Source organism: Diabrotica virgifera, chromosome 9, assembly GCF_917563875.1.
Source record: "Diabrotica virgifera virgifera chromosome 9, PGI_DIABVI_V3a".
Taxonomy (NCBI): domain Eukaryota; kingdom Metazoa; phylum Arthropoda; class Insecta; order Coleoptera; family Chrysomelidae; genus Diabrotica; species Diabrotica virgifera.
In genome coordinates, this window is record NC_065451.1 from 125206939 (window position 1) to 125219602 (window position 12664).

General features: G+C 32.7%; 1 protein-coding gene across 2 annotated transcripts; it reads left to right on the plus strand.

The window, feature by feature from the left end:
* Positions 1-563: 563 nt before the first annotated feature.
* On the plus strand, positions 564-10988 carry LOC126892676 (uncharacterized). Of its 2 annotated transcripts, none has more exons than XM_050662316.1 (2): positions 564-815; positions 10446-10988. In XM_050662316.1, the coding sequence occupies exons 1-2, from the start codon at positions 721-723 to the stop codon at positions 10921-10923; spliced, it is 573 nt and encodes a 190-aa protein (XP_050518273.1). In that variant the 5' UTR covers positions 564-720; the 3' UTR covers positions 10924-10988. The 2 variants fall into 2 exon arrangements, with proteins under 2 accessions (XP_050518273.1, XP_050518272.1); XM_050662315.1 differs by lacking the exon at positions 564-815 and adding an exon at positions 10143-10397.
* The last annotated feature ends 1676 nt before the right edge of the window (positions 10989-12664 follow it).

Sequence of the window (12664 nt, forward strand, 5' to 3'; positions counted from 1 at the left end):
CCTATGTGCATAATTGTCCTTTTAGTAAAGTTTCAAATTTTTTCAATGTAATCTCATGACTAGTAAGTAATTAAGAAAATTGTAAGTACCTACATAATTTTTATAATTGTATATTTTTGTCAACAGATGTCTTGAAAAAGAATTAAAATAAATTCGAAAGCTTGACAGTAAGTCAAAGAGTTTTCTTTGTCTTGTGGGCCAAAATAGACTGCATCCTCAAGAATCACTGCTTGATATTTGAATATACAGTCAAGAATACCATAATCTTATATATATATATATATATATATATATATATATATATATATATATATATATATATATATATATATATATATAAAACATAAGATGTAGATCTTTGAAACACACTCAGTGATCATAAAAAATCAAACACACATAAAAAAAAAAAAAAAATTTCCCAGCCCGAAATGGTGGATGTGTGAATTGTTCGTAAGGGGATTTTTCCACATTCTCTATTTCATCTGTTTGATATATATATATATATATATATATATATATATATATATATATATATATATATATATATATATATATATATATATATACAGGTGCCTGCAAACGGATATGATATTATACCAATAACAGGTTGAAATAAGTACTAAGTGAGTAACATTTTGTCATTGTTGGTGTATTCATCGTGGTCTCATTTATTGTCACTGTTTTATTTATTGTTTATTGTTGTTCTTTTCTATATATAAAATGTCTGGTGTACCATGTACAATTTTGGTATCCATAGAAGATAGATTAAATTTCCCCACGAAAATGGCTCTAGTAGTCATAAGGCAGCTATTCAGGTATGTTTTTTTTTTTTAACAATCAGTTTTTGCATTCCATTTCAGATATGGTTTAAGAAGCATATCTCTCCGGAATGATAGAATCTTAATAGACTTAGTATATACCCCAAAGTCCACAACGCTGTCGAGAAAATTTGGTAACTTACCAGTAAAATATATCCGTATGCAAATAAATGATTCTAATGAGATAGGATTGTTTGAAAAACAATGAAGAGATACTACTTTGACTTAGAGGAGGAGACAGAAGCTCTTCCTCCTCCTCCTACTACTACTCCTTCTATTAAATCAATTCAGAAGGAACCTTTAAAGAAAAAATTGAAGAGGGGAGTAACACAGCATGTTGAGTCCATTGATCTTGATCAAAATTCACAAGTGTGGTCATTTGAAGAACACATTATAGATGATGATGATGATAAAGAAGATCATACCAGAAGAGCGACAATAAGTGAGACCAGAAATGACTACGGCGACGACGATGACGATGACTGCACCACCACATTGATACCTCCTACGGAGTAATTTTGTATTAATATATATATATATATATATATATATATATATATATATATATATATATATATATATATATACAGTGCTGTTTTTGTGACGGTACGCGCCGGTACGCCGTACCGGCACCTTTTGGGACAAAAAAAAAACAAAAAAAAACAACAAATATTTTGTAACTTTAGGTGAGCCATTATGCGATTGATGCGATGTAGAACTTACAACTTTGTATTTAACGCGAGACAGGTGGGATCACGATCGGTAGAATTCTATTTTGCTGACGTCACAAAACGAATTTTACAATGCGAGAATCGACGGTTGCTAGGCAACGTGACGTCAGCAAAATAGAATTCTACTCATCGTGATCTCACCACTGTACTTTCTTCTACCCTCCCCGCAGTCTCCGCGTCTAATTATTTTAACCAGCCCAAAAAACGAAAACTAGATGAACAATCTCAAAAATGCTTAACATCGCCAGTGATATTGAACCAAACGGCTTCACTAGTGTCTAGTTCATCCAGCGTTAATTTGTCTTCTTCTGTTATGGCGGCAAAGAAGGTGATAAGCATTGGCCAGACTGTTGGACTTTTGAACAAAGGAGTGAACATTGTAGGAAAAACGATTGGCTTATTGTACAAAACAAAAAGTTAGGGTATGACGTTTGCGGAAAAGTTGGAAAAAAATGGTATGAAAATGGCCAAGCAGTGGACTGAATGTGATGTTAGTAGTTTTGGAGAGAGTCGAGCTCAGCAGCAAACTTCACTAAGAAAAAAGATATTTGATTACAAAGTTAGTGCTGCTCATGAAGCTGCTGTTAAGATTTTTGCAGATTCACAGAAAGAAACTTAAGAAAGGTTTTTTTTAAAACAGTGTCAAAAGAAAAAGAAGTAACGGCGCGAGTTTTTCGAACTGCTTATAAGGTAGCAAAGGAAAATCAATCTTTCAACCACTTTTAGGCGGAAATAGATGTTCAAGAGCTAAACGGGTTAGATATGGGCAGAATTTTATATTCACGGAACGCTTGTGCTAATATGTATAATTATTACTCACATAAGTTCAGAAATGAAGAAACAAGTTGTACAGGAAATAGTAGAAGGGACTGATAAAATTGCGGTTATTATTGATGAATCAACAACATTAAGTAAAAAATCAACATTGATTTTGTACCATATAGTGTGCCTAAAAAAGTTTAATATGGAGTCACCTGTGAACTTGTTTTTAGACCTTGTGGAACTGGAAAATGTGCCGTCTCGTGAAATTTTTAATGCTGTTATGAAATGCCTTGAAGGACACAAAATAGACGAAAACGTTTTAAAAAGTAGACTTGTTGCTTTAGCATGTGATGGAGCAGCAGTGATGCTTGGAGCGAAGTCTGGGGTTGGTGTACTGTTGAAAGAGAAGTTTCCATCTATTGTTATTTGGCATTGCTGTAATCATAGATTTGAGTTGTGTGTGAGTGACGTGGTAAAGAAAATGGCAAGTATAAACCGGTTCAAGGGATTTATAGACAAACTATACGTACTGTATCACGCCTCGTCCAAGAACAGTCGGGAGCTGCACGTATGTGACGATGAGCCTGGTGTACAACTGTTAAAAATCGGTAGAATTTTGAACACGCGGTGGGTCGCATCAAAAGTTTTCGCACAGATTCGGCCGTTTGGGAAAATTATGAGGTCTTAGCCAACCATTTTGCAGCAGCCAAAGTAGATCAGACGCGTGGTCCTTTGGAAAGATCCAAATACGAAAGCCTACACAGAAAGTTTCATTTTGGATTTGGGACTGATGTGCGACGCACTGCAAGAACTGTCTGATGTTAGTGAGGAGTTACAACATGGAGACCTTGACCTATTTCGAGCTAACAAGAAACTTCAGATTTTGATTAACACGTTTGTTTCTTGGAAAGGCAGTCCTGGAATGTTGTATGCGCAAGCTGAGACAGCTGTCAACAACAGAAGTTTTATGTAAAATCTAAAGAAGACCCCATCAATGCTGTTGTGTTTTATGACCACCTTGCTCAATCAATCGAAAAGAGGATGCTCAGTGGAAACGATGCAGTGTTGGCCAATTGTGCCCGCATAGTTGACAGAAGCACGGCCCAAAAACATTAAAGACAATACTTTTGGGGAAAGAGACATTGAAGCGCTCGCAGTTCGTCTACAAGTGAACAAACGAGAGGCAATTAAATCCTTCAGAAAATATGTTTTTGACAATTGTAGAAATTTGGATAAAATTATGAGAACAATTAATAGCTACCCAGAAAATTTGCTACGTTTGACAACAGCTTTAAAGACAATACCAATATCTTCCAGTGAGTGCGAAAGGGGATTTTCCCAAATGAACCTGATAATTACTGTTGGCAGAGCTTCCCTACTCACAAAAACTGTTTCTTCATTAATGTTTGTGAAGTTAAACGGCCCACCTCTTACTCGATTTGAACCCTCGAAGTACGTGAATTCGTGGCTGCTTCGGGGACGGCACTCAGCATTGGACACAAACAGCAAGGAAAGAGGCAGAGAAGAGACTTACGACAAAAACTTCTCCAAACTTTGGACAGTTCTATAAACTGTAAGTTATCAAATTTATTGCTTTTTCTTGTAAAATGTAGCTATGATCTAAAAACTTACACTGATTAATTTGTTACTGAATACTGACTAATTTGTTACTTTTGAACTGTTATTTGGAAAATTATGCAATAAAACATGTAAACTAAGATTTTGTGCGTTTTTTATAATATGCCCTTGAAATGTGTACAAGATTAAATTCCTACAATAGGCCAGTTAGCAAATACAGTTTTTTCCAGTACAAGCAGACATACCTGTTAAGAAACCACAAGTTTAATAGGAGTAAAAAATTTCAAATTTTCTGAGAAAAATAATCTTTGTACTCTTATTTTATCAATGATGTAGCCAAGTAGAGATGGTCTTAGATTTTTTATAGTATTCAGGTCAAATTATACACAAATTCTTAAATTTGTTCTTGTTCCCAAATAGCTTTAAATGCCCTTTTTGAGGCTAAATTTACAAAGATTTCCCGGGGCCTGACCCCTCTTCTGAATACCCCCAGGCTCCCGGAACATTGCGTACCGGAACCTATATTGTTACAAAGACAGCACTGTATATATATATAACTGCAATTTATTTTTTGGTTTTTTTTTTTGTTTTAGAGGTACAGTACTGTGTGGAGTAAAAATTGTAAAATTTTTTTTTGTTTCTGCAAACTTTCCTTAAGAATTCACTTAACTTCATTATATTGTGAGGAAACACTTCCAACAAGTGCAGAATGGTAAATGCATCAGAAACTGAAGAACGAGCTAAAATTCAGAAAATAGCAGTTGAGATTATAAAGGCACCTATGATAAGACATATTTTTATAACACTACTGGCAGTCTGTAAAAATCCACGAACGTTAAGCCCTAACGATTTAAGTAGGATTATTAATCACCACTCACATCGTGTACTCCCAAGTATTGTAACAGATGCATTTTTTCGAAACTTCAACTTACCAGTTGAACCAGAAGAGTCCGATTATGATTCTGATGAAACAATTTGTGAATAATAATAATGATAATTGCAGCTATATTATACATATATATATATATATATATATATATATATATATATATATATATATATATATATATATATATATATATATATATATATATATATATTTGTTTGCGTTATGCTTTGTACATGAGGAAAAAAAAATTAAAAAAAATTTTTGACAATATGAGTTTTATTTGTCACAAGTAACATTTTCAATATTAGTAATAAATTTATTCATTAACCAATCATGTATTACATTTACAATTTCTAGAGAACAACTTAAGGTATTGATAGTATGTACATTGCAATGGATTAACATATTGCATGAATTTTGTTTTAATACACATAATTTTGGACAGTTCATTGTAGCTTCTATATCTATAATTTTATTACACAAAAACTTTTGGAGTGTCTTCTTTTTCGGACTTCCTTTGACTACAATTGTATTGGTTCCAATAATATTTTTAATGTACTCACTAATAGTTTCCATTGAAATATTATTGGGATGTGAACTATTCCAATTTATTCCATGTATATTGTCGGTTATCCACTGAAGATGGTGTTTATGTTTTTCTGCAAAACAATCCAAACTCACAGGATAATTGACAAATGTATGATGCCACACACGTGTATATATATTAAATATACATATTTCTTTAATAAAGAACTCGCTGTCTTTATATTGGAAACCTTGGATATCTATAATAAACATTATTGCACTTTTACTAAATTTGATAATGGATTGTAGATAACAGTACGATCATGAATTATTAAACAGTATACTGAAGTGTTGTCTGGAAAGTTTTCTGATGATTCTAGTTCTAATCGCACATCTATAGCACCACCTTTTACTGCTTCGTTTTGGTGACTACAATCTATGATGAATATCGGTGCTTTTTGTATGAAATTGGTTAAGGATAAGCAAGGTTCGCTTTTACCTTGAAAATAATATGATTCTTGAAACCTTGCATACATTTCATAAGCAATGGCATAGTGTTTCTTTTTAAAATCAATATTTAAATTATCATATGGATAAACCTCAGAATTCAAATACACTTTTAAATTAGTCAAATTACAATGATCAAAATCGCTATTATCTCGTGTTTTACTATTTTCTCTATCTGTCTGAAAACCTACAATCATGTATCGAGGCACTTCGCTTTGTTTAACTGTCATGATGGTCCAATCGTAAGATTTTGTTTTTGGTAGAACTGGTAACTTTTGTAAAGACCAATTTCTGAATGAAATTATTATTATATAAGAAAAAGTTAACTACTCTACACACCCTCCATTTTACAAAAATGGAGGGGAATACCCCTTCTCGGGGGTGAAAAATATAGAGTTATTTGCGAGTGAATATATTCATTTTTAACAACAAAAAACATGTTTTAGACGGTTTTTCGCAAATAACTCAAAAAGTAAGTATTTTATCGAAGAAGATATTCTTAGTAAAAATATAGCTTATAAATAGTGAAAAGAATGGAGTACGCATGAAATCTGTATACCCAGTAGAAGCGGAGTTGTAACTAATGAAAAGTAGGTCCTTATTCGCCCAATTCCAAATCGAATATTTTAAAGTGAAATAACCAAAAAACGGAGAACTTTCCGGGGAAAACTTATTAAAAAATTTTTTAAAGTGTTTAAAAACAGGCTTATTTTTGTTTTTTTTTAACTTCTAACATTAAAAGTAAGTGAGTTACGCTCAAAATATTTTTGCTCCCTTTTATATTTTGGTAAAAACAATCGCGAAAATCACCCCCTAATTAGCATCCCAAATAAAATGAATCGTTACTGCTTCACAAGGTATTTTGTTTATGTATTCTTTATAATGATCTATAAGTTTTATTGGTTCAAACTGTTCAATTTTGAAAAAAATTGGTTTTAAAATAAAACATTTTTTCTGATTTTGAAAAAAATTCCTTTTTTTTTCAAAATAACTGAAAAATTATTAGTAATACCAAAAACCTCAAACAGTAATAAAATGTACGTTTTGCTTTTCTGATTATTTTGGATTTTTTGTTTTCCTGGTAGACAAAAATTGGTTACGCTAAGACTGTTCAAAATTTGCATACACTCGTGATTAGTGACTTGTTCAAGCCATTTTAACTAAAGCCATTTCAAAAAGAAGCACTTTGAACCGATGAAACTTACAGATCATATAAAGAATACATAAGAAAAGTAAAGTGTGAAGCGGTAACGATTAAATTTATTTGAGATGCTAATTAGGGGGTGATTTTCGCGATTTTTATACCAAAAAATAAAAAGGGTTTAGCCCTTTTATTTGCGTAACAATATTTTGAGCGTAACTCACTTTTAACGTTAAAAGTTCTTTTAAAAACAAAAATAAACCTTTTTTTAAACACTTTAAAAAAGTTGTAATTAATTTTCCCTGAAAAGTGCTCCGTTTTTTGGTCATTTCACGTCGAAACATTTGATTTGAAATTTGACGAAGAAGGACCTACTCCTCATTAGCTACAACTCTGCTTCTTCTGGGTCAACAGACTTCATGTGTACACCATTTGTTTCACTTTTTTTATAAGCTATATTTTTGCTAAGAATACATTTTTCGATAAAATACTTACTTTTTGAGTTACTTGCGAAAAACCGTTCATAAGCATAAAAATGAACATATTCACTTGCAAATAACTCGAAAAGTATTGACTTAGTGAAAAAACTCTATAGAACAAAAGTTGCTTAAAATTAGTTATTTTATCCAATTCCGGACTTATTTTGAATGTATATTTTCAACCCCAAGAAGGGTGTATTCCCCTCCATTTTTGTAAAATGGAGGAGATGTAGAATTGTAAACATTTTCTTATATAATAATAGACAATTTCAACTACCTATTCCCAAATTTTCATCCTTAATTTATTTTTTGGAAGTTTTCGATAAGTTTTGTATTCCTTGATCGGGCAACAGATCTTTACACGAGTGATATTTGATATTAGGTATGAATACTGTTTACGCTATATTAATTATGTAATACAAATCTGTTCACATCTTTTAACTGTTAGCAACGCAAGCAAAATTTTAATGTGTATGTCGATCCATGAAAGAATTGCTGACCCCATTATTACTCTGATAATAAATACCTCGATAAATTTTTGTGTTTTGACTGAAATATGAATCTTAACTTAATTGTCGAATGAAGATATTTGAGTTCAATAGACGTCATTGTATTAATTTGTAGGTCTTAGCGTTTTGGTAAAAATTTCGTAAATTATTTTCGGATTAAATTTCACAATAAATTTTGTGCATGATCTGAGCCATCAACCTATATGTACATATAATTAAAGTAACTGAAATAATTTTAGTTATTAAAGTTATTAAAAATTTTAAATTAACATATTCATTGTTGTTCTGAAGCTATTTCCTTGTGGCATTTTTATATTTGTCGTTGTCAAAATACAAAATATTACTCTAGTAATACATTGTTACTCTAGTAATATTTATTTTGATGACACCCGACTTGGGCGTCGAAACGTTAATGAAATAATTTTTTTTAGTAAAATTGTGGCTTATTTCTCATTAAAAATAATTAATTATATCATATTTATTTTTCCCTTAAACGGACGCCTGCCTTAAACGGACAGATTATGCGGATCAACTACTGTCCATCCAAGGGAGAGTTCACTTTATAATAGAATAATTGTATCTAATTATTAAAAGTTTTTTGCTTTAAACGTGTGCAGAAATACATCATATTAACAGAGCTCGGCAAATTCTTAATTTTCTCCCTGTCTTATCCCATTGCCAGCTTCAATTGGGTCAGTTAGTTCTTTATCTACTTTTACTCTGATCGTGTTGTTCTGATAGATATTTTCGATCGTTTTAATTATTCCTAGAGGTACCTCTCTTGCGTACAATAAATGGATAACGTCTTTTAATTTGACTCTGTCAAATTCCTTTTTAAAATCGACGAAACATAAGTATGCCGGTTTGTTGTATTCTACTGATTTCTCTTGAATCTGCCTCATTATAAATATAGCGTCGGTACATGATCTTCCCGACCTAAAACCTTGTTGTTCTTCTGCTAATCTTATAATTGTATTCAGTGTGTTTGTTATCACTTAGTGTTGTGTTTAATAAATTAATTCCTCTGTAATTCTCCGGGGGTCCGAATTACAGACTCATATTCATTCACAGAATTATGTTCATTAATAGCTGTAATTGACTAATGCATAGTTTTAATTATTGTAACAATTATTATTACAGTTAAACTATATAATATTAATGATATTTTATATATAGAATTAAGCCTTTTAACCAATTAACCAATTAAACCAATTAACCAATTTCGATTTCCAATGCGAAAATGACATGTAATGAGAAATCAAGAACGTTACCGCCTTCTCCAACGGATTTTTCAAGGGAAGGTAAGTGGTAAAAGAGGACGTGGTAAAAGTGGTAAACTTTACGAACGTGGTATAACATGACTACCACTGAACTGTCCCGCGCTGCGGTAAACAAAGTCAAGATAGCCATGATGATCGCCAACATCCGGAACGGGTAGGCACTTTAAAAAGAAGACCTTCTTATTGGAACGCTAGATACCAATGAATTCCACTGCCAAGTGTGAGACTCTAAGATAACAGATCACGCTCAAACTACGAGGTAAATTTGGCAGAAGAGACGCTGTGACTTCCAAAAACATGACAACATCGCTGGAAGTGACAACGCGACTTGAACTACCCTATTTACAGAAGCCACAACGTATTATGTCCGCTTCCGTATATACCTATATATATACAACATTTATTATGGTAAATCCTTTCCCCTCAATATGTAGATCTATCGTAGCACCCCCCCTCTTATCAAATATGCAATTTTTAAAAAATAATCCCAAGTAGAAAAGCTGGAAGCCAGACAGCCTCTTCTGTATACCGGAAGTCACAACTTAACGTGCATCAATATATATATATATATATATATATATATATATATATGTTTAAAAACATGAGATATAGATCCTTGAAACACACTCAGTGATCAAAAGATCCAAGGTTAATGGTTTGACGACCACTCGTACGAAATCAAACAGATGAAATAGAGAATGTGGAAAAATCCCCTTACGAACAATTCACACATCCACCATTTCGGGTTGGGAAAAATTTTTTTGAATAGAATCAAAGATCCAAACACCAGGGCGAAACACATTTCTAAGAACTGGTGTTTGGATCTTTGATTCTATTCAAAAAATTTTTCCCAACCCGAAATGGTGGATGTGTGAATTGTTCGTAAGGGGATTTTTCCACATTCTCTATTTCATCTGTTTATATATATACAGGTGCCTGCAAACGGATATGATATTATACCAATAACAGGTTGAAATAAGTACTAAGTGAGTAACATTTTGTCATTGTTGGTGTATTCATCGTGGTCTCATTTATTGTCACTGTTTTATTTATTGTTTATTGTTGTTCTTTTCTATATATAAAATGTCTGGTGTACCATGTACAATTTTGGTATCCATAGAAGATAGATTAAATTTCCCCACGAAAATGGCTCTAGTAGTCATAAGGCAGCTATTCAGGTATGTTTTTTTTTTTTTTTAACAATCAGTTTTTGCATTCTATTTCAGATATGGTTTAAGAAGCATATCTCTCCGGAATGATAGAATCTTAATAGACTTAGTATATACCCCAAAGTCCACAACGCTGTCGAGAAAATTTGGTAACTTACCAGTAAAATATATCCGTATGCAAATAAATGATTCTAATGAGATAGGATTGTTTGAAAAAGCAATGAAGAGATACTACTTTGACTTAGAGGAGGAGACAGAAGCTCTTCCTCCTCCTCCTACTACTACTCCTTCTATTAAATCAATTCAGAAGGAACCTTTAAAGAAAAAATTGAAGAGGAGAGTAACACAGCATGTTGAGTCCATTGATCTTGATCAAAATTCACAAGTGTGGTCATTTGATGAACACATTATAGATGATGATGATGATGATAAAGAAGATCATACCAGAAGAGCGACAATAAGTGAGACCAGAAATGACTACGGCGACGACGATGACGATGACTGCACCACCACATTGATACCTCCTACGGAGTAATTTTGTATTAATATATATATAACTGCAATTTATTTTTTGTTTTTTTTTTTTGTTTTAGAGGTACAGTACTGTGTGGAGATTGTAAAATTTTTTTTGTTTCTGCAAACTTTCCTTAAGAATTCACTTAACTTCATTATATTGTGAGGAAACACTTCCAACAAGTGCAGAATGGTAAATGCATCAGAAACTGAAGAACGAGCTAAAATTCAGAAAATAGCAGTTGAGATTATAAAGGCACCTATGATAAGACATATTTTTATAACACTACTGGCAGTCTGTAAAAATCCACGAACGTTAAGCCCTAACGATTTAAGTAGGATTATTAATCACCACTCACATCGTGTACTCCCAAGTATTGTAACAGATGCATTTTTTCGAAACTTCAACTTACCAGTTGAACCAGAGGAGTCCGATTATGATTCTGATGAAACAATTTGTGAATAATAATAATGATAATTGCAGCTATATTATACATATATATATATATATATATATATATATATATATATATATATATATATATATATATATATATATATATATATATATATATATATATATATATATATATATATATATATATATGAAAGGAAACGGCAATTGCATTTTATTTCACTTCGACCACCACCGATATTCTACACGACGTGTTTCGAGCTCATGTCAAGCTCTCGTCAGGAACATCTAGGTGGATGGTCGAGGTGTAAGAAAATGCTTTTGGCCTTTCTGGTAATAATAAAATAACCAGACTTCAGTACACTTGGTACGACATCTATATTAATTAAACGAAAAGATTTCTCTGGTATACAGAAGAAATCTTTTCCGTAGCGGACGCGAAAATGTAAATTTCAAAGTCTTCATAAAAGACGATGAACGACAAAAGACACCTCTTTGTGTCACAGATTTGTCTACAGAGCCACGTTATTCGCTACACATTCGTCCATAACGGAGAAGAACCGTGATATGAAAGGAAACGGCAATTGCATTTTATTTCACTTCGACCACCACCGATATTCTACACGACGTGTTTCGAGCTCATGTCAAGCTCTCGTCAGGAACATCTAGGTGGATGGTCGAGGTGTAAGAAAATGCTTTTGGCCTTTCTGGTAATAATAAAATAACCAGACTTCAGTACACTTGGTACGACATCTATATTAATTAAACGAAAAGATTTCTCTGGTATACAGAAGAAATCTTTTCCGTAGCGGACGCGAAAATGTAAATTTCAAAGTCTTCATAAAAGACGATGAACGACAAAAGACACCTCTTTGTGTCACAGATTTGTCTACAGAGCCACGTTATTCGCTACACATTCGTCCATAACGGAGAAGAACCGTGATATGAAAGGAAACGGCAATTGCATTTTATTTCACTTCGACCACCACCGATATTCTACACGACGTGTTTCGAGCTCATGTCAAGCTCTCGTCAGGAACATCTAGGTGGATGGTCGAGGTGTAAGAAAATGCTTTTGGCCTTTCTGGTAATAATAAAATAACCAGACTTCAGTACACTTGGTACGACATCTATATTAATTAAACGAAAAGATTTCTCTGGTATACAGAAGAAATCTTTTCCGTAGCGGACGCGAAAATGTAAATTTCAAAGTCTTCATAAAAGACGATGAACGACAAAAGACACCTCTTTGTGTCACAGATTTGTCTACAGAGCCACGTTATTCGCTACACATTCGTCCATAACGGAGAAGAACCGTGATATGAAAGGAAACGGCAATTGCATTTTA